A 23,852-nucleotide genomic window follows, 5' to 3' on the forward strand; every position below is an offset into this window, starting at 1 on the left:
GGGGACCATACAAACTACTGAGTACCATTTTAAGTTGCTGCAATGAAATTTCAGCAAAATTGACTAGCCTGCTGCATAATTTTTTCAATTTGATTTTCAGGGCGTCTGAATTCAATCCTCTGTAGGTTGATAATTTTCAATTTCAACAAATGATGGGGCGTCGTTACGTTCCTATAGATATCCAGCATAATATTTTTCCCCATTGAGATCTGATGTGTTTTCAAAGTGTTCCTTTAATTATTGGGACGCCTGCCTTTACACGCACATGACCTTTAATGGTATCCCAGTCTTAGTCTGTAGGGTTCAATATTGAGTTGGCCCACCTTTTACAGCTATAACAACTTCAACTCTTCTGGGAAGGCTGTCCACAAGGTTCAGGAGTGTGTCTATGGGACTGTTTGACCATTCTTCCAAAAGCGCATTTGTAAGGTCACGCACTGACGTGGGATGAGAAGGCCTGGCTTGCAGTCTCCACTCTAATTCATCCCAAAGGTGTTCTATTGAGTTGAGGTCAGGACTCTGCGCAAGCCAGTCAAGTTCCTCCACCCCAAACGCGCTCATCCATGTCTTTATGGACCTTGCTTTGTGCATTGGTGCGCAATCATGTTGGAACAGGTAGGGGCCATCCCCAAACTGTTACCACAAGGATGGGAGCATGAAATTGTCCAAAATGTCTTGTTATGCTGACGACTTAACAGTTTCCTTCACTGGAACTAAGTGACCAAGCCCAACCCCTGAAAAACAACACAATACCATAATCCCCCCTCCACCAAAGTTTACACTTGGCACAATACAGTCAGGCAACCACCAAACCCAGACATGTCCATCAGACTACCAGACAGAGAAGCGTGATTCGTCATTTCAGAGAACATGTCTCCACTGCTCTACAGTTCAGATGCGGCATGCTTTACACCACTGAATCTGTTGCCTTGCATTGCATTTGGTGATGTAAGGCTTGGATGCAACTGCTCGGCGATGGAAACCCATTCCATGAAGCTCTCTACGCACTGTTGTCGTGCTAAACTGAAGGCCACATGAAGTTTAGAGGTCTGCAGCATGTGCTGACCCCGCTCTGTCATTCTTCGTGGCCTACCACTTAAAGGCTGAGTTGCCGTTGCTTCCACTTTGTTATAATACCACTAACAGTTGCCTGTGAAATATTTATCAGCAAGTAAATTTAACAGATAGACGATGTACAGGTCGTTCGACCGGAACCGGAAGTGCCTGTAACCAGCGTGAACTGCAATGGGGCAGAAGTGATGTCACACAGGAAGAGATGCGGTGAACTGAAGGGAGGACACATGGCTACGTGCTCAGAGCGGACTGCTCCTTCTACTGGCCTGGCCGCATCTCTTCCTGTGTGACGTCACTTCCACCCCGTTTGCAGTTCACGCTGGTCACAGGCACTTCCGGTTCCGGTTGGACGACAGAGCCCTGCATTCTCAATCACCTTCAGCTTCCTGGGATTCTACCTGATACCCACAAGACTGAGGCCCTCCACTCTCCCTAGCAGCCCAAGATTCTGTTATTACCTCAAGCGGCCAACTCCACACGGGATGGACCCCTGCAGGGCACTGTAACGGTCTACTGAGGGGCTTGTTTTACTTCTTTACATTGTGAGTTTTAATATTGTGGTTCATTAAAACATTTCTTACATACTGCACTCAGAGGGCATCTCTCTTCTTCTTTTGTATACAGAGTTGGCTTACTCTGAGATGGAGGCTATCTGAAATGGTTACTAGCCATAGGCTGGCCATAGACGGGCCATTTATTAGCCTAATTGTCGGCCAATAAACGAAAAATCAGTCGTTGCCGCCATGGATGCTGCCACCAATGCTCACGAAAAACGGTCGTTTTCCGTGGATTTTCCAGCATGACTTAAAAAGAAACGAGAAGATCCGCGGAAAAAAGGCCGACAGCATTGCCCCACTAACGGCGTGAATATCGGCCGATTTTTCATGTGGATGAAAATTCAGCCCATAAACGACCGTCTATGGCCTGCAATAGACTTTATTGGGATTTATGGACATATAACACTGAACATTAGCCATTAGTGTGCTGAGATCTCTTTCTTATCTGTGAGAGGGATTCTCCCATCAACAGCGACTGTGTTGATGGGGGAATTTAGTGATTTTCCAAAGCTGGCAATACACTAAGGGAATTTAGGCTAGTTTGTGATGAACTGAATGAAATTCATAGACAGCCCTATTGGCACCTTGCTGTTTCACATTCAATCGCAAAACTGTAGGCTGCATCCCATCAGATGCAGCCACTGTTTGGGTATTCTGACAATTGCTGGTACTGGCTGTCAGAATGCAAACGCTGGCACTGTAGACATTCTATCCGTGCTATCAGTGTATGGCCAGCTTAAAAAACCTACAAGGGGGACAAACCTAAACAATGTATATAATTCCAAAGTTTTTGGAGTGACTTTAAAGAACTAATTAGCTACTATACTAGCGAGTTACAAACTCTCACATGTAAGGGAAAGAAAACACTTAGTAATACATACATACCTGGTTGCCCAACAGGTTTAGAAGTCTGTAACAGCACTTTTTGATTCACAGTATTTCCATATCCACCATTTTGCTCCAACAACTGTGAAAAAAAAAACACAACAAAATAATATACTACTTAACATAGACATTTAAGTAAAATAGGACTGAAGGGAAGTCCCCTGTAGGCTATACCCACTCCTACCTCACACCTGCCCAGTTTAAGCAAGCAGTCCAGTGGGAAAATATAGTATATCAAGGGAGGGAACTGTGTGGATTTTACAGTGTTCAAAGGTTCTCTGTAAATTAGTGACAGTTGTGAACTGACACCATCAAGTTCTATATATCTGGTGAGTCCATTCAATTCAGTGGGAACACTAGTGTTGGAGACATAACTGCATGCATTTTTTTTGGAGCTAATTTTGGCACTTTTTACAGTTTATATTATTTGCTGAACTGAATACACAATTGGAACAGAGTACATTTGGTTTAGTTAATTGCATTATTGTGGTGCTCTTTAGCAAATTTTACAGTGAATGTGATTCTTCTTGTTTTTGACTTTACACTAAGAAGCTTTTTGTCTCTTTACATTAATGTCCTACTGAGAGAGATTACAGGTGGAAGCATGGAGAGACAGTGTATCATACAGTGTGGATTGAAGATACTAAAGATCTTCACTCAAAACCTAAAGTTTCGTTCATTCTCTCCCTCTTTCCAGCCTGTAACTGAGATACAGTTTTTTTGGGGGGGAGAAAGTACCACTGGTACCTGCACCCACTTCCTCAATCCTCTGTCAAGCAAGGATGACATTGCTTATCCTGCCTCCTCCCTGCAGGCTCCTGGTACAAGTGACGTGTCAGGAGGATGCAAGACCAGTCTCTCTGCACCATGAAGACAGGCATTATCAAATTGAGAAAATATGGCGCAACAGTGACGTTACCAAGAACTGGACGTCCCTCCAAAATTGATGAAAAGTCGAGAAGAAAACTGGTTTGGGAAGCTGCCAAGAGGCCTACAGCAACATTAAAGGAGCTGCAGGAATATCTGGCAAGTACTGGCTGTGTGGTACATGTGACAACAATCTCCTGTATTCTTCATATGTGTGGACTATGGGGTAAAGTGGCAGGACGTAAGCCTTTTCTTACAAAGAAAAACATCTAAGCCCGGCTAAATTTTGCAAAAACAAATCTGAAGTCTCCCAAAAGCGTGTGGGAAAATGTGTTATGGTCTGATGAAACCAAGGTTGAACTTTTTGGCCATAATTCCAAAAGATATGTTAGGCGCAAAAACAAGACTGCACATCACCAAAAGAACACCATACCCACAGTGAAGCATGGTGGTGGCAGCATCATGCTTTGGGGCTGTTTTTCTTCAGCTAGAACGGGGGCCTTAGTCAAGGTAGAGGAAATTATGAACAGTTCCAAGTACCAGTCAATATTGGCACAAAACCTTCAGGCTTCTGCCAGAAAGCTGAACTTGAAGAGGAACTTCATCTTTCAACATGACAACGGCCCAAAGCATACATCCAAATAAACAAAGGAATGGCTTCACCAGAAGATGATTAAAGTTTTGGAATGGCCCAGCCAGAGCCCAGACCTCAATTCGATTAGAAAATCTGTGGGGTGATCTGAAGAGGGCTGTGCACAAGAGATGCCCTCCCAATCTGACAGATTTGGAGTGTTTTTGCAAGGAAGAGTGGGCAAATATTGCCAAGTCAAGATGTGCCATGCTGATAGACTCATACCCAAAAAGACTGAGTGCTGCAATAAAATCAAAAGGTGCTTCAACAAAGTATTAGTTTAAGGGTGTACACACTTATGCAACCATATTATTTTAGTTTTTTATTTTTACTTCCCTCCACCTAAAAGATTTCAGTTTGTTGTTCAACTGAGTTGTACAGTTTACATGTTACATTAAAAGGTGGAAAAAGTTCTGAAGTTATTTATCTTTGTCTCATTTTTTACATCACAGAAACCTGACAATTTAACTGGGGCGTGTAAACTTTTTATATCCACTGTAGGTCTTTATGACCTCTTGTCCCTGCAGATGATGTTATAAATTCACCAGAGATGCATACACTGCCACAATGCTGTGTCTCTGTACCAAGAATGCCACCAAGCAGAAGGTTGAGAAAGCTTCTGTAGAATCTGCACCACAATGGCATTAGGTTACTACAGGCAACTGTAACTGTTGTAGATAAAATGTTTCTAAATTAACCACTTGAGCCCCAGAGGATTTACCCCCCTTAATGACCAGGCCTTTTTTTGCTGTTTGGCGCTGCACTAATTCAAATGATAATTGCGCAGTCATGCAATGCTGTACCCAAACAAAATTTACGTCCTTTTCTTCACACAAATAGAGCTTTCTTTTGGTGGTATTTGATCACCTGTGCGCTTTTTATTTTTGGCGCTATAAACAAAAAAACACGAAAATCTTGAAAAAAAAACACATTTTTTTCTACTTTCAGCTATAAAAAATATATCGTAAACTCAAAGTTAGTCATAAATTTAAGCCAAAATGTATTCTGCTACATGTTTTTGGTAAAAAAAATCCCAATAAGTGTATACTGATTGCTTTGTGTGAACGTTATAGCGTCTACAAACTATGGTATAGATACTGTAATTTATGCCTTTTTTTGCTATACAGCGCTGCACTAATTCAAATGATAATTGCGCGGTCATGCAATGCTGTACCCAATCGAAATTTACATCCTTTTTTTCACACAAATAGAGCTTTCTTTTGGTGGTATTTGATCACCTGTGCGCTCTTTATTTTTGGCGCTATAAACAAAAAAACACGAAAATCTTGAAAAAAAAACAATTTTTTCTACTTTCAGCTATAAAAAATATATCGTAAACTCAAAGTTAGTCATAAATTTAAGCCAAAATGTATTCTGCTACATGTTTTTGGTAAAAAAAATCCCAATAAGTGTATATTGATTGCTTTGTGTGAAAGTTATAGCGTCTACAAACTATGGTATAGATAATTTGAAATTTACACAGCTTTTACTTTCTGACCGCCCATCACATCTCTTGAGGTGCTAAAATACCAGAATAGAACAAACACCCCCAAATGACCCCTTTTTGGAAAGCAGACACCCTAAGCTATCTGCTGAGAGACATATTGTGTCCATGGAAGATTTATTTTTTTTCCACAAGTTTCTGGAAAATGACAAAAACTTTTTTTTTGTTTTTTTTTTTTACACAAAATTGTCATTTAAATGATTTATTTCTTGCACAAGCCATGGGTATATGTGGAATTATACCCCAAAATACATTCTGCTACTTCTACCGAGTATGAGGATACCACACGTGTGACACTTTTTGGGAGCCTAGCCACATACAGGAGCCTGAAATCCAATGAGCACTTTGAAAGCCTGAAGGTGCGTAACTTCTTCTTTTCACTTCCCCACTACCTATCACAGTTTTGGAGGCCCTGACATGCCAGGATAGCACCAAACCCCCCCAAATGACCCCTTTTTGGAAAGTAGACACTCCAAGGAATTTAAAAAGAGGCATGGTAAGTATTTTGCAGATCTAATTTTTTCTCACAAGGTTTTGAAATATAAAAAAGAAAAGAAAAAATATATTTTTATTTTCTTTCTTCATTTTCCAAAAACTTGTGGTAAAAAAATAAATTCTTCTATTGATTCAACATGCCTCTCAGCAAATAGTTTGGGGTGTCTACTTTCAAAAAAGGGGTCATTTAGAGGGGTGGGGGCATTTTATGCCCAGCATTAGAGGTTTATGCCACACATCACTCACTCTTCTAACCACCTGAAGACCAAGCCTTTTCTGACACTTTTTGTTCACATTAAAAAAATCTGTATTTTTGCTAGGAAATTAAAGTGAACCCCCAAACATAATATATTTTCTTAGAGCAGACACCCTAGTAAATAAAATGGTGGGTGGTGCAATTTTTTCTCTCACATATTACTTACACAGCGATTTTTCAAACGCAATTTTTTTGAAAAATATACACTTTTTTAATTTTAATGCACAAAAACACAATATATTGGCCAATTATTTGGTATGATATAAAAGATGATGCTATGCTGAGTAAATAGATACCAAACATGACATGCTTTAAAATTACGCATGCCCTGTGCAATGGCGACAAACTGCATACATTTTTAATATCTATAGGCAATGTTTTAAAAGCCTTTACAAGCTACCATTTTAGATTTACAGAGGAGGTCTAGAGCTATAATTACTGCCCTTGATCTGACGTTCGTGGCGATACCTCACATGCATGGTGCAATCGCTGTTTCCATACTGGGAAAGGGTCAACGCTCACGACCGCAGGTGTGCGCATGCGCGGATGGGCGAGGGTCCTTTTTTTTTTTTCTGATTTATTTAATTATTTTTACACTGTCCCTTTAATTTATTTTTTTTTTAATCACTTTTAATGCTATCTCAGGGAGGGGGAGGGGGGGCCATTTTCTCCCGCTGCTTGTAAAGGCAATTCTGCAGCTAATTAACCACTAGGAATGCTTTTACATGAAAGCCCAGGCATCACCCTGGTATAACCATTCAAAGTCCAGTGATGTACCAATACGTCACTGGTCCTTGTTGGGTGTATATGCTATGTTCTTTTTTTCTTTATGCAGCCTGTGGGCTGAATGAAAAAAAAGAGAAGAAATCTCTGCCAGAAAAAGTGTGTGGTATGCCCACCATTAGAAACCTCCCTCAATCCACCCACTTCTAATGGTGGGCACACATGAAATGTGCCAACAAATATAAAATATATATGCCGAAGCATAGGGGCCATCCACCCACTGGCCACCCCAGGCCCCCATGCTTTGGCATATATTCTGTTTTTTATAACTGCGGATGAAAAATCTCATCCAACAGCGCTGCCCACGCTGACTTATGTCTATTCTGAGAGCAAGTTCCTGTTGCTGTCAGAATAAACAGGTCAGCGCTGCAGCTGAAAGCATTCCTGCAAACAGAAATGGTTAACAATAAAACAACAATAAACCAGTGAAAGTCGAACAATCACAAAAATGACAACAACAAAAAAAACTATAACTATTTTTGGTTTTTACATTTTTTTATTTTTTTGGGGGGTATTTGTACTTTTATTTATTTTTTTTAACTTTTTTTTTCCAAACTTCAAACATTTAAACAACTGGTAGGGTCTCTCCAAATGCGATAGCCAGTTTCCTGACTACCTAACATCTTTTGAGACCCTGTGTAAATGTGCCCTGATCTGTGCCGTGCTGTACCCTATACTAATAAGTTCACTAGTGTATGGTAGAGGCGGAAGCAGGGCTTGATGCAGAGGCCAGGTTGGCCAGGACAGGAGGGACAACAATAGCGGCTGTCACGCCTAATTCCACGTTTGCTGCAGACACGACATCTTTTTTGGGGTCTTCTTTGGGTTGGGGTACCAGGAATGGTATCGGGAAAATGTCTCTCATGCAGACGGCTAACTGCATCTGGGAGAGGGATTTGGGGCGCAGCACCTTCTGGATACAAAAGGGCCCTGATGTTCTCTTAACTGGAAATTTAGGTATGATCCACTATGTCCAGTTGCTTTATAGAGAACAAAAGCATTATATAGAGCCAATTGAAATAAATAAACTGACACTTTTATGTACCAGCGTTTGGATTTTCGGGAAACTAAATACGGCTGCATCATCTGGTCATTGAAGTCCACCCCTCCCATGTTAAGGTTATAATCGTGGACACAGAGGGGCTTCTCAACAACACCAGCTGCCGTGGTAATTTGGACGGTCGTATCTGCGTGAATGGAAGACAGGAGGTAAACATCCCGTTTGTCCTTCCACTTCACTGCGAGCAATTCTTCATTTCTCAAGCAGGCTTTTTCCCCCTTTTTAAGACGGGTATTTACAAGCCGTTGGGGGAAGCCTCGGCGATTAGATCGCACAGTGCCACATGTGCAAATTCCCAAATTGAACAAATGTCTAAATAGTGGCACGCTTGAATAAAAATTGTCCACGTATAAGTGGTACCCCATATGGAAATAGGATGACGCCAAGTCCCAAACTATCTTGCCACTGCTCCCCATGTAGTCTGGGCATCCGGGGGGCTCCAAGTAACTATCTTTTCCCTCGTAAATCCGAAACTTACATGTATAGCCTGTTGCCCTCTCACAGGTCTTATACATCTTGATCCCATATCTGGCACGCTTGCTGGGGAGATATTGTTTGATTACAAGGCGGCCAGAATATTGAATGAGGGACTCATCGATGCAGATGTTTTTCTGGGGAGTATACACATCTGCAAATTTTTGGTTAAAGTGATTTACGAGGGGCCGAATTTTGTGGAGCCGGTCAAATTCAAGGTCACCCCGAGGACGACTGAGTGAGTTGTCGTAGAAGTGCATAAAACGCATTATACTCTCATATCTATGCCTGGCCATGGCAGCAGAGAACACGGGCATGTGAACAAGAGGGTCGGTGGACCAATACAACCGCAATTGATTTTTATCATTAATGCCCATGTTGAGGGTTAGGCCCAAAAGAACTTTAAATTCGGAAACTGTAATGGGTTTCCATGCGAATGGTCTGGCAAGGTTTGAATTTGGGTTGGCGGCGATAAATTGGCGTGCATATAAAAACACCAAAAATGCAGCGCTTGAGCATGTAGTAAAAAGAAATTAGCGTATGCACATCCGGATTAAAAGAGATACATTAAAGGTATAACATGCACCAACTTAAACGCACAAATTAATGCAAACAATGGACGGGTAAGTATTAATGATTCATCCGACCAAAACAAAGTGCATATAGTGATAGGGATGTTAGAGTCATTAGAAGTACATCCGTATATCAATCAAATTCGTGACTTCCGTGATAGGAGAATAGCTGCAAAACGCACTAACCAGATAGCGCAGGAAAAAGCGCATTGGAGTATAATGACCTACTCCCGGTCACAGCCCAAAGATCATCAGCGAAGGGACCTCAGGAACACCTTTGCATCAATCATGCCGTCTCCTACCACCAGGGGGAGTACGTCTCCTTACAGTTACACGAATTTGCCTTATATCATCTTTCCCCAAGGGTGGTGTGCTTTCGTATCAGGAGATCACCTTAGGGACTCAGCAATAAGGCCCAAAAGAGAGAAATCTTGATAGTGTAGTAATTTTATTCAAAAGGTTGCTAAAGAACAAGTAGCACACTTACATAATGATATCCAGAAAAGCTGATTCACAGAATCCAAAAAGATGGCCGACAGTCAGATGCATGGACCATGTGGGTAACAAGTAGTATGAGAGGTATCCTTATCCCTAACGCGTTTCGTGGCAAGAGCACATTATCGTGTGCTCTTGCCACGAAACGCGTTAGGGATAAGGATACCTCTCATACTACTTGTTACCCACATGGTCCATGCATCTGACTGTCGGCCATCTTTTTGGATTCTGTGAATCAGCTTTTCTGGATATCATTATGTAAGTGTGCTACTTGTTCTTTAGCAACCTTTTGAATAAAATTACTACACTATCAAGATTTCTCTCTTTTGGGCCTTATTGCTGAGTCCCTAAGGTGATCTCCTGATACGAAAGCACACCACCCTTGGGGAAAGATGATATAAGGCAAATTCGTGTAACTGTAAGGAGACGTACTCCCCCTGGTGGTAGGAGACGGCATGATTGATGCAAAGGTGTTCCTGAGGTCCCTTCGCTGATGATCTTTGGGCTGTGACCGGGAGTAGGTCATTATACTCCAATGCGCTTTTTCCTGCGCTATCTGGTGATTGCGTTTTGCAGCTATTCTCCTATCACGGAAGTCACGAATTTGATTGATATACGGATGTACTTCTAATGACTCTAACATCCCTATCACTATATGCACTTTGTTTTGGTTGGATGAATCATTAATACTTACCCGTCCATTGTTTGCATTAATTTGTGCGTTTAAGTTAGTGCATGTTATACCTTTAATGTAACTCTTTTAATCCGGATGTGCATACGCTAATTTCTTTTTACTACATGCTCAAGCGCTGCATTTTTGGTGTTTTTATCTGTCTATGAGGAGGTTATATGAGGTTTACCTTCATGCTAGCAGCTTGAATCTTTCAGACCAAGCGCTCGTTTTTTATCCCATTTTATTATGGCGTGCATATAAATTGCTTCGATCCACAATCAATGCATAAAGATCTTCTGTGAAAAACAGCTCAAAAAAATTAAGGGGAGTATTTAAATTTGCTGTTTCCACCTGAATTCCGGGTTGGGCAGTGAATGGGGGAAGTACGGGTGCTGCAGAATTTGTGGGCTGCCAATCGGGATTTGCAAGCACATCCGGAAGGACACTAGGGGCTCTACGGGCATGTCTGCGAATTCTTGGTGGCCGCGGGACACTACTTGTGCTCGCCACCGCACCAGCTTGTACTGCACTTATGGGACTCGCCACGTCACCAAGTGATACTGCAGTGCTGGTATGCCTACGACCAGGACGTACTAGGCCGCTGGTGCTCGCCAGTTCACCAAAAGATACTGCGGCACTAGTACTGGCACTCTGCTGCATATGAGAGTCATCATGCATTTGTACCACCTCAGCAACCTGTGAATGGGATCGGGTACGCCTGACCTTAGCAGGGACCACTTCCTCGTCGTCTGAGCTAGCTGTCAGGGTGCCGCTGCTGTCTATAGGTTCGTATTCTGAGCCTGGTTCTGCCAGTGAGTCTTCCCCTTCGCTCTCACTTGACATGCTCAGAATCCTATAGGCCTCTTCACTAGTGTACCTTTGCTTAGACATTTTGGCCACTAAATTTACAGGTACCTAGTGCGACTCACGGGAAAAAGAGCGCCTGGCTGTCAGGGACTGCTTGAACCGCTACAAAAAATTTACCGACAAGTGCTAACAGATATCAGGCCTGATTCTGTGAACACTGCGGTTTTGTGTGTAATATGTATCAAGTGACAGTTATCTACTGACACTGCACTTGCCGGGGGAGAAAGGGGGGGCGTAGGGGCTAAACGCAGGTGCTGGCAGGTGTTGGGGCTGATCCCGCTAACACTGCGTTTTTGGGGATACTAAAGTAATGTGAATGCTGGTATAGCGCTGATCTGATCAAAGATATTGATCCAATCAGACACTATACTAGCAATGAAGGTTTAGCGTGCAAGTAAGCGTGTTCCTGGCAATCAAGGGGTCAAATGTGATTATTTGTGTACTAGCGGGCAAACTGGTGCTATCTGGGAGGGGCGCTAAAACTATCGGAAGTCACCAGTACCAAGTCACCAGTACCAATACAAAGATCAGTAAAAATCTGTTCACTGTAATCAATGACACTGGTGACAGGGCAGTGAAGGGGTTAACTGGGGGGGGGGTGCGATCAAGGGGTTAAATGGGATTACTGATGTACTGGCGGGTAAACTGGCGCTATCTGGGAGGGGCGCTAACACTATTGGAAGTCGCCAGCGACACTGATACAGTGATCAGTAAAAATTGGTTCACTGATCAGTGACACTGGTGACAGGGCAGTGAAGGGGTCAACTCAGGGGGGGGGGGGGGCGATCAAGGGGTTAGACGGGACTACTGGTGTATTAGCGGGCAATCTGGCGCTATCTGGGAGGGGCGCTAACACTAACGGAAGTCGCCAGCGACACTGATACAGTGATCAGTAAAAATTGGTTCACTGATCAGTGACACTGGTGAGAGGGTAGTGAAGGGGTCAACTCGGGGGGGGGAAATTAAGGGGTTAAATGGCTTTATTGGTGTACTGGGGGGCAAACTGGCGCTATCTGGGAGGGGCGCTAGCACTATTGGAAGTCGCCAGCGACACTGATACAGTGATCAATAAAAAATCGCTTCACTGATCAGTGACACTGGTGACAGGGCAGTGAAGGGTTAACTGGGGGGGGGGGGGCAATCAGGGGGTTAAATGTGTCCTAGACTGTGTTCTAACTGTCAGTGTGCTGTTTTACTCACGTTTAAATGTCTCTTCTTCTCTGTCTGGAACGGAATGTGTCCAGGCAGAGAAGAATGACATCATATCCTGCCCTGTGTAAATATCAACACAGGACAGGATAGGACAGGGACCGATCATCCGATTTCAGCCAGAAATCACTGGCTGAAATCTAATGATTGATCCCTCCTGGATCGAATCGGATCACCCGCGGGTCGGCGGGAGCGCGCGCGCGCGCCCCCTGCCGGCGAAAGTGTCGGGAGCGCGGAACCCGTTTTTAAACGTGGTTTTGCGCTCCACTGCCGCCCTGCACACGTATATACACAGTGGCAGGGCGGCAAGCGGTTAATAAGTGACCGTCAACAGTTCTAGTGTAAAAGCACTGAGAGTCCCGGACACAAAAGTAAACAGCAAAACGTTTCAGTCTAGATACTGATGTTATGACTCACATTCCCAGTCTTTAATCCTATACAGTATATTGGAAGACCAGCATATAAAAAGAGCAAGAATAGGAATTTCCTCACACTGTTCCCAGACAGTTACAACAGTCTCCATAAGAAGATGCACATTAACAGTTAGTCTAATCAACAGGTAATAAAATAATCCTCACAGCATATAAACTTTAACTACTCACAACAGAGAGGGCAAACACTGCTGTAGCTCTGGTCCCAAAAACTCAGCAAGGAATATCCAGAATGTCCTCAATAGTGGAGTCCTGTGCTAACTGAACCACAGATGGAGGTCACTTGACTGCAGGGAGATCACCAACTTACTAAACAAACTGGGAAAATCTGCACTGTACTGCTGAATGGAGAGGCATGCAATATTTTCAATATTTAGTAAGAATCTACCAATAGCTGTGGATAGTGGAAAATCTTAAAATTTATGGGCAAAATAAAGTAGAATGGAAAGAGACATCCAGTCTCCCAAAGACACCAAGCATAACTGAGGAGGTGTGAGGGCTTATAGCCTTTAGGGGCCTAGACTTGCAGATGGCAGTATAACACTTGGTTGCTTGTTATTCATTAGTCTGTGTCCCTCAGGGGAGAAGAGATAAACAGGTTTAACTTACTTGTGATGTTTTCAGGAAGCTATGTACAGCACCATACTTGCTCCTCCCATCAGCCATGAATGGTCTACAATCCAACAAGAAGCACAGAGACCCAGTGATCATATCACTTGGTCCAAAATAAGGCACATAATGAAAACAAAGCTTTCATTGGCTCCTGCTGTTATCACAGCCAGTGAGGAGGGAGTGGGAGGCAGGGTGAGGAAATCAATGGATACACAGAGCTGGCTCGGGAGCAAGCATGCATCAGTGCCCCCATAGCAAACGGCTTTCTCTGTACAAAACCACTGCATAGAGCATGTAAATATGACATGTTTATTATTTTAATGAAAAAAAGTAGATTTAGAATCACTTTAAACGAAACTATTCAGCGCTTGTGTTGTTCCTAGACTGGCCAAAATTCTTGAAAAACTGAACTCTCACAAAAACACAACAAGCAAGTTTCATACCTCTGCATTGTATTTTACTTTAATGTCAGTTCTTTCAGGTTGTGGAGATGACCACAGCACCCTATAATAAATGGTCAAATCTCTCTTTGAAACAGCATATCAGGATATGTCCTTTTTAAAGGGCATTTAAACTAGTTTAATACTGAACTTTAGTAATCTAACAAATGGCATGTGACCGAGTCAAACTGGAATAAACGGTTTCCTGAAAATTTCATGTGCATGTAAAGGCCTCAATCACACAGGGCATTTTAGTCCATGCACCATGCAGGGCCATGCTTTACTGGAATGGAGATGCACAGATATTGCATGCATCCCCCCATGCTAGCTGTCCCACTGTACAGACACAGCTGCTGCTCCTAATATGATATCCGTGCGGGTGCATCCTGCATGGATGTGGTATTGTGAGCAGCAGCTGTGTCTGTGCAGCTGCTGCATCCTAATTGACAGATACGGAACTGTTGACATGGGGTGCACTCAACCCCTGTGCATCACCATGCTGATAAAGACTGCCCTGCATGGGACACAAATTAAAACATCTCGTGTTGGAAAAACAAATTAAAGTTTAAATTAAAAAAAAAACAAATAAAAAAAATCTCGAGTGAACGAGGTCTAATTCTATACCTTAAACATTTCTAGGAACTGGCTCCTGCCAAACTGTGTGGCTGCAGAGTTGCAATACAAGCATGCATCTGGAGAGAGATTATGAAAAACCCAGCAGCCAAGGTCTGCCCACTACAAGGTCTGTAAATGTCATGTTGCTCTGGATGATATGGGGCAAGGCAATGCACGCATTGTTCTAAGGAGCGCCTCTACACAGTTGCCTTGCATTCGTCTGCTGTAATGCATGGGCTGTCAATAGGAGAAATTACAACTGATTTCTAATACAAAGCCTTGGAAGTAACAAATATTTTATACCCAAACTGGCCTTTAGAAAGATAAATATAACTTTGCTGGGATGGCAACAGATCTGAATTTAAGCATATCTTAGCAAAGTCAAAAAGGTAATACAGTGCAGACCACCAGTCCTTACATGTGATGACTGATTAGCTTTCTTTTTTTAGGCTTTTTTTGCAGCCAAGCACATATCTGTGTGTATTGTCCAGCCAAATGACAGCTAAATTTGTTAGGCAACAACTGTAATTTATACATCATATCCACTATAGCTCTTTCTGAATTGTCCCACTAGATGCTTGGATGTCTACTTTCCATCCATTTTAATTAAGTCTTACTACGGAGATATACAGTTTATCTTTAGACATCAACTTGCAGAAAACAACAGAAATTATGCTGGATTGCTAGAGAACATAAAAGTATGTTTACTGCATATAAAAGGACTTTATAGAATGGAATGTCCAGCTACCTCTGTAATAGGTGATTTTGGGTTTATATTTCTTGCTGTAGCGATTTCTTGAAGCTGTCCAATTACTTCGGTTATAGACAATCTTTCCTCTGGATTTACCTTTAACATAGATTCTGTGAAAGAAAATCAAGCAATGATAGCTGAAAGAAAAGCTAGCTTACCCAGATTTAAACAGGTAAGTGATAATAATGGTTCACTTTGTATATTTCTGATGGCTATAAATAAGGTAAGCCAGAGTATCAACGTTTAAACCAGAAATGGGTTTACCAAAGATGCATTTAAAAAAAGCTCTTTTCTTGAACATTTCATAAAATAGGTGAAAGTGGGCATTTCGGAAAACCAACAGGCTACATTTTATTGGCCTATAAAGAAGCTATAATCAAACTTTTCAGCATCTGTTTTACATTATGAAACAATTTGATCATGTGGTTGTTCCGTAAAACAAAGGAAGGGAAAGGAAAAGTTAAGTTATCTATACCAAATGCGTTGCTTACATTTTCTTGCCAGCCCTTAAATTACACTTTGATCATACAGGTTGCTACAGGTAATGGGAATATTTTGACTTTCCTATACTTTTATTGACAACCCCTGTAAGAAGCGAGTTTTCCTTATTTGGGCTTACTAAATAAGGCAGGGTAAGGTGCCATGACTGTGCAAGGTGATATAACCATGCATTCAATTATTCTAGTTAAATGGGGAAATAGATGAACATAAAATGTCTCTTTTCACTTGTAAAAACAAGAATGTACGTGTTCTTTAAAGTGACCCTGTCAAAACTGCAGGTAAAAGCACAGAAAAATCAAGTGTTTTGAAAAGTTACTTGGGGTGTTTTTCCTTTCCATAAATCATTTTTTATTGACTTGAAATGTCCTTTTTAACTTGCTAGAAAATCTGCCTGTTCCAGGAGAGTCAATTCCTTAAGCACAGTACCCTTGCAAGTCATAAGACACTTCTCTTCTGGGAGTATCTAATTACCCTCTGTGCTGGCCCAGCATCTCCATCTCTCCCCGCACCTTCCTACACCTTTAAGGTCTTTTTTACACAGGCGTAATATAGCCGTTTAATATTTCACTCACCAATAAGTCCATGAAAGACTGTGTATCTGGTGTCATTCAATGGTATTGAATATTTCCCATTAACGATACGCAGCTTTGCTCCATCTTCAAAAGGATGTTGTTTAAAGCACAAGAGGTATAAAATACAACCAAGTGCCTAAAGGGGAAAACAGAACAAAAAATTAAGTTGTTAACTTTAAAATTCTACTTGCTTGCAAAAATGACAGGACACTAGTAAGGAAATACTAAGAATGAATCATGGCTGCATTAAACATAATTCTGTAACTTTGGAGATTGCACCATTTCTTAATTATAAGGAAACCTGCTAACCACTGTAGCTGATCCAACTAGCGGTATGTGTGACTATTTTACAAGTGGCAATGGCAAGTGGTCTAAAGAATTATGTTTACAGCTTAAAGCATAATATTCCTTGGAATTGCACATTTATACCTGTCCTGCAGCCTCTGAATAAAATACCATTACTAACATGTTAGGTCACATTTGATGAAGACAAGCCTGTTTTAACCATAGTGGTCTGGCTCTGTATTTACTGTACATCCTGCTTTGTTTTGAGCAACTGAGTTTAGAACTAAAAACAGTAAAAAGGTACTAGCTGGTGTTACCTACTCGTTATGCATGACCAAGAATTTGCCCATTATTCTTTAGTCTGAGATGATCCCAACCCTCTTTCCCAAGAGATGCCTTATGAAGGTTTGCATTTTTTTTTTTTAATTAAATGGGTTTACGCTGTGGACTATTAATTTAACTGCTAATTGAGGGAGATCAGTGTAGACTGTAGAGATGACTTGCTGGCCAGCACTCAGATTTTGTCAAGGGGAAAACATTAAACGACAGCAGGTGTTTAGCATTGATTAGAAGACAGAGAATGGGAAATGGAATTTACCAAAGTGCTTCATGACCAACATGTACATGGTCATGAATAGGTAGCAAGTACCCCTGCTTGTGGGTGTTTGTAGTGTGGGAAGGTGGCTTGCTGGGAACCAAGTATCTGCTTTAATGTCCCCTTCCCCAGTCCTGTGTAAGCCACTGCTAGGGCAACTCAGAATACACAGGGCGTCCTTTCCTAGATCCTCTGAAAAGGCTGTCAAGGGAGGAAAGGAAAAAGGTGAATACTGTATGTGCTACCAAGCATAGGGGCTTGGACAAAGCACAGGTTTGCTTTCAAAAAGTATAGGAAGGTTTCTGAGGGCTGTAGTTCTTTGCAGGGATACTTTTTTCATTTAGGCTTCATCTGTATTGTTTGCTGTTGGTAAACAGTTTTCTTTGACATTTTGAAATTGGTGAATCAATCCCAGTTTGGAAACCTTTTCTTTAAAAAAAAATATTGATTATTTAGACGTTGTGCTATCTTTATAAACATTTAAAAAAACCATATGAGCAGATCAATTGTTTCCCTAAATAATTAATCTTTACTTCAAAAATTGATACGTTTGTCATATTAGGTTGTATTACCAAGAATGTAATGTAAAAAGAAGGCAAAGCTATATTCTTTACCCATATGTCTTGCTTTTCTCCAATTGGAAAATTTGAATATAAATCTATAATTTCTGGAGTTCTATACATTGGAGTGGTATTTCGAGTCACCTGAAAAGGAAAATAATTAGGTTTTGTATTATTCACAAATGTATAGATTAACATAGTTAAAGTATACGCAAAACAAAATGCAAATGCAGTGTGGTAAAGCTCATAAGACAAGGTAAATTCTCCATTTCTCTTTTTATTGTATGTAGTCTTTAAAAAAAACCTACACACTTTCTCCAACGATCAAAAGTCTTGGAGCACGCCAATTTGTGCAGTAGGGCACAATGGACCCAAGATATTGGGGAGATTGCTGGCGACACCAGGGATGCTGCCCTGGAGTCCATACCCGTGATCTCTTTCTCTCCTCACAAATTATCACAATTATTTATTCTCCACTGTGCTTATAGGACTCCTGTGAAACTACACCGGTGGGGCAGGAGAGACTCCCCTAATTGCCTGAGATGCAAGGTACACGGGTGTGATTTTATCCATATGATCTGGTGTTGCCCAAAATCGAACAGGTACTGAAGAGAGGTCTTACAGACAATTTCCCTAGCATCGCAATACACTATTCCTCAGAATCCTTTAACTTGCCTACTGGGTGCTTTAGATCAGGAGGCACTACAACCCGGAGAGTATACTATGGTTTCTAGACTATTATATCTGGCCAGGAAACTAATTGCTAGACAGTGGCTGTCTTCTATCCCACCAACCAAAAAGCAATGGACAGACTAATGTTAATTCACTACTCAGAGAAAAACTCACATACCAACATCGTAATGCCCATCGAAAATTTCAGGCTGTTTGGCAAGGCCAGCTAGATATACCTGGGCTTGTCCCATCTCAATTGATAATGTACAGGCTACTACAAGTGTGATACCCTACTCCTATGTAGACACTGTCACATAGCCCTTAGGTAGTGAGTATGCAGACACATAGATCCTTACTATTGTGCCCCAGGTGACCTGTTTATGGTTTTTTAACATTATGTTTTGTTACTGTTGTTATGGCTCCCTACATTGCATTGTTATGTATATTTATTGTTGTTTTCATATGTCCATGGATCTGCGCATCCAAGGATTAGCACTGTATACTATGATGATTGTATTTTTTTCTTCAATATCCTGTATGCATTGATCCCAGTTTTAATTTTCAACAATAAAAGAAGTTTGAGGGAAAAAAAAAAAAAGTGCTGACCAAGCTTTGAAATTACAGGATAAGTTCACCTTTTAGAAAAAAAAATAATAAATGCACCTTTTTTGCATGTAAGAAAAATGTGAATTTATTATTTTTGTCTACAGGAGCCTGTAAACCATTGAACCAGCGTTCAGCAGATCGCTGGTGCCATGCAGGTCTCCTGCATATCTGTCTGCTTGTAAATCCGGGATGAATGGGCAAACAAATATGGTGACAGGACAATCGTGACGCAGCAGTGTGAGTGGAGACCCGTACAGCCACTTTTTTTAAATTTGGGGGGAGAAGATCACCCGCTAGTTGTCAAAGCAGGCATCGAGGACAGGTCTGATCGTAGCATGTTACACCCTGAATATGGGTGTAATATATAACATGTTATGAAAGGTGAACTTATCCTTTAACCTTGTTTTTTCTCACTTACTATACACTCCACGAGGTGAGATCTTGCATGGGGCACCAGACCTAGGGAGACTGACAGTTGTTTTGTGTTTCTTCCATTTGCGAATCATTGCACCAACTTTTGTCACCTTCTCACCAAGATGCTTGGCAATAGTTTTCTAGCCCAGCCCAGCCTTGTGTAGGTCTACAGTCTTGTCCCTGACATCTTTGGACAGCTCTTTGGTCTTTGCCATGGTGGAGAGTTTAGAATCTGATTGATTGCACCTGTGGACAGGTGTCTTTTATACAGGTAGCAAAATGAGATTAGCAGCACTCCCTTTAAGAGACTGCTTCTAAGCTCAGCTTGTTACCTGTATGAAAGACACCTGGTAGCCAGAAATCCTGCTGAATGATACGGGATCAAATACTTATTTCCCTCATGAACATGCAAATCAGTGCATAATTTGTTAGACATGCATTTCTTTTGAATTTTTTGTTGCTATTCTGTTTCTCAGTCTTACAATACACCTACCATTCGATTTTTAGACTGATCATTTCTTTGAGAGTGGGCAAACATTCCAAATCAGCAGGGGATCAAATACTTATTTCCTGCACTGTATAATGTGTGCAAAAATAGAAAAATGTATCATTTGCATTCTAGCATCACTAACAAATCATTTAGGGTTGAGAGCTTCATTACATGTTCCACCAAAAATGTAGTTTATCTGATTCAATGTCCGTGTGGGTTTCAATATACAGGACGTACAGTTAGGACTTTTCAAATTAGGGTAAATGAGCACACTAATAAAATAAAGAAAGGTTTTCCTAACCATAGTGTGTCTAAACACTTTGCTCTTCACCATAATAATAGTCCTGAGGGCATGTTATTTATCAACATTGATACATTTTCCAAGAACTGGGAGGGGTAATCATATTAAGTGAGAAATTTACAAAATTGGAGGTGTGGTGGATCTACATTTTAAAATTTTTTATTCCCCATGGTCTCAATATTGAATGGGATGTCAACGCCTTTATCAACAATAGTTAATAGTTTTTTATTTAATAAAGATGTTTATTTTATTTTTTTAAGGTGAATTATACAAATTTTATATCATTTTTGTAACTTGTGTTATGTTAGATTAGTTTTGTGCTGATAATTGTATTATGATTTTTGTACACAAGAAAAACAACAGAACTGGGGACTGTCTGCAGTTTAAAGTGCTGCATGAACCACCTAACAACTTAAAGTGTTACTAAACCCATGACTCTGCATTCATTATATCTGGTCTCCTACAGTACACAGAACAAGGAAATTTAATTATTTTAGTAAATAAGCTGCTAAATACCTTTTCTCATCAGCAGTTAAAGCAGTCTTGTGACTTCTATTAATGCCCTGCAGAACTGGTTAAAACTTGTAGGAGGAGTTTTCATCCTCCCCTGAATTGTCCTAGAAGGTTGCACTCCTGGCCCTTTGTCTGGACAGCACTGATTGGCCCTGTGCTGATCACATGCACTCTCCCAAGGACCAAAAAACCTCTCTAGCAGTACACACCAAATTAAGCATGTGCAGCTTGCCCCAAAGGCTCTGTTCTATCAGCAGATGGATTGGGGACTATGGAAGAAGGCGAGGATCAGAGAAGATAGGATCAAACATCCTTTTAACACAACCCCTTAGGTTCCACAGTGAGTATAACAAGCATGCTTTACTGCATATACAGACCAATTTTACTGTTGTGTGTTTAGTAGCACTTTTTAAGATGGAAGCACCTTGAGTTCATACTACCGCCTACAGGAGCACTGGACACGGTAAAAAAAAAAAAAAAAAAAAAAAATTTGTAGACTAGCCCAGGATAACCCCCTTGGAGAAGAGGAATGCCTCAGTTTTGTAACAAATTAGTACCAATAGTTTGATCATAAACACAGAGGGGTGGAAACTATGTTCCTTTAAAGGACTTAAAAAAAAAAAAAGAAAAAAGTATTTTAGGGCGAAAACAAAAATACCATTTTCTTTCTTGTCCATTAAGGGACACGGGAATTCTGTCACTGTTGAGACATAAAGTAGTCCTAATAAAAGGTGGGCAACACAACAACAATCGCTAACAGACCCAACATAACAATTGGAAACTGCACGCAAATGTCTTAAACTTCAGGACTTCCAAAAACAATCCAACTCAGGAGTGGACAACACTGCAAACCAATGTAAAAAGGCCCAAGAAAAACAACAGAACTGGGGACTGTCTGCAGCTTAAAGTGCTGCATGAAACACCAAACAATTTAAGAAGGAATCCCCTTCAGTTCATACTGCCGCCTACAGGAGCAATAGACATGGTTAAGAAAAAAAAAAAAATTTGTGAGCCAGCACGAGATAACCCCTCTTACTACAAACGTTCCTTACTTTTCTAGCAAAGCAGTGCTAAGAACAGAATAAAAAAAACAACAACAAAAAAATAGGTGTGGGTCCAGAGTCCCTCAGTGAACTCTAAAAAAAGATTTAGCAGTAGGTAAAAACCTCCTACTGATGGAACCAAAAGCTGGTACAACCTTGCAGACACCAACTACTGCAACTACTTCCTGTTTTTAAGAACTAGTTGAAATTATTCTCTGGATAAAAAACAAGGTTACTGGAATAACTGGCTGTTCTTTTCTATGTAGATCAACCAGAAAGCTGCATCCCTGTTGCCCACGCCAGCCACTTACTTCATCTTCAACAGTTGCTCTCCTCTGTGCAGTCCAGCTGTAGTCTGGGTAATGTGCAATGGTAGTTGCACTACCAAAGTCACACAATTTAATTGTTCCTTGGTTACTCACTAGTAAATTTTCTACCTGCATGAAAACAAAACATATGTAAACTTATGGTGCATAATTTATGTCAACTTAAAGTGAATATCAAAAGCTGAATAATATGCCTATTTGTTTATATTTTTTCTTTAATAAAGAACCCACAAAAATCCCCATTTATTTTGTCTTCACATAAAACTCCAATAAATTGTATACCATGTGTAGAGTAGATAAGATATGTTCAAAACATAAACAAAACCCTTCAATGGTCAAGAAATTCCATATTAAGTGCTTGCGGGCCCCATGGTATGCAAGTTTATGGCGGTTTCCAAAGGCAGATAGAGGGAGCTACGATTACTTGTTAGTTACAATTCTAAGTATTACAACTAAACCTAAGAACAGCAATGTAATAGGTTAACCAAAAGTGGGAGTTGCAGCCTTGAGGCTAAAAACTCTTTCAGCGAGTACAGAAGAAAATCTGTTGTCTTCTGTTATGTTGGAAATGTTACGTTATTTTCACTTCCTGGCAGATAAACTGGAAGTGTAATTTTCTCCCTGTAAACTAAAATATCTTCACCAGCAATGTAATGGAAATGAACAAAGGCAGCCATTTTTTAAAGGGAATCAGTCAGATTAATGGAGGATGTCATTGCTGAACCAGCACCTGGTTATCAGTCATTCTGATGCTTTGACTTCAAAGGTTCATTCACATGGGTGCTCAGCTCTGTTACAGCATGAAAAGCCATTTGATTAGCTTTTTCTATTAGCTCTGAGCTGCATGCAGGCAGCCTATATAAGTGAATAGATATGCTTCGGTTGTCTGGACTCACCCACACAGCTCATTTTCACATGTACGCAAAACTTGTGCATCGAGGGCTGTCATACTCAACTGTGCAGGTGAATCTATACAATTGAATCACATCCATTCCCTTACACAGACTGCCTGCATGCAGCTCAGTACTACTACAAAACATACACAAACAGCTCTTCACGCTGTACTGGGCTGAGTGCCCATGTGAATGGGTCCTTAATGCGATCCATTTAGCTGACCCACAAGTTTAGAGCTACACGGTTATTGCCCTTCTCTGACATGCATTTACAGCCTGCTTGTTCTGGGCCTGATAATAAAAAGAACTGGAGTCAAACAAAACCAGGCATCTATCATTTTCAGAAGAAGACCTGCAATGGCAGCCTCCATACTTGTCTCACCACCATACTACAACACGCATCTTACTTCATAAAATCTGCCCCTACATTTGGGCTATCCTTCTCTTTTAGTCACTTTAACAACTTTATTTCTCCTTTCTTTGTCTGTGTTTATCCATTTCAACACAGGGCAAAAAAGAGCAAATCATATAAAAAGTATAAATACACATCTACTGTATATTTGTGACAAACTCGGTTGTCGATACTTATGCATTAATTGACTCTGGTAGAGCATTAAAGGGAAATGCTAAAATAACGGTTTAAAGAAAGTTGAGACATCGCTGTTGCTAGCACTATTGCATAATAGTTTCAGGGCAGTAAAGCAACTACTCAGCACTACTACTTTACAGCTTGCGTAAAGTACAACTGCAGCTTCCACAAGAACAGCAATGGCAGATTCCCTATGCAGCAGCATCCCAGACTCTCCTGTCATGGATGAATGGCAGGCAAA

At 41.0% G+C, this 23,852-nt stretch overlaps 1 protein-coding gene across 1 annotated transcript in view; it reads right to left on the reverse strand.

The window, feature by feature from the left end:
* Window positions 1–23,852, reverse strand: part of GAK (cyclin G associated kinase) — a 142,081-nt gene that overhangs the window by 81,110 nt on the left and 37,119 nt on the right. The window contains exons 6-10 of the mRNA XM_089687442.1: window positions 22,115–22,240; window positions 17,819–17,908; window positions 16,325–16,460; window positions 15,249–15,361; window positions 2,517–2,598 (exon numbers count right to left, since the gene is read on the reverse strand). Coding sequence (XP_089543568.1) covers window positions 2,517–2,598; window positions 15,249–15,361; window positions 16,325–16,460; window positions 17,819–17,908; window positions 22,115–22,240 — 547 coding nt within the window. The remainder of the gene's footprint in view (window positions 1–2,516; window positions 2,599–15,248; window positions 15,362–16,324; window positions 16,461–17,818; window positions 17,909–22,114; window positions 22,241–23,852) is intronic.

Source organism: Staurois parvus, unplaced genomic scaffold (genome assembly GCF_062004578.1).
Source record: "Staurois parvus isolate SC_StPar_1 unplaced genomic scaffold, SC_StPar_1.0 ptg000425l, whole genome shotgun sequence".
Lineage (NCBI taxonomy): Eukaryota > Metazoa > Chordata > Amphibia > Anura > Ranidae > Staurois > Staurois parvus.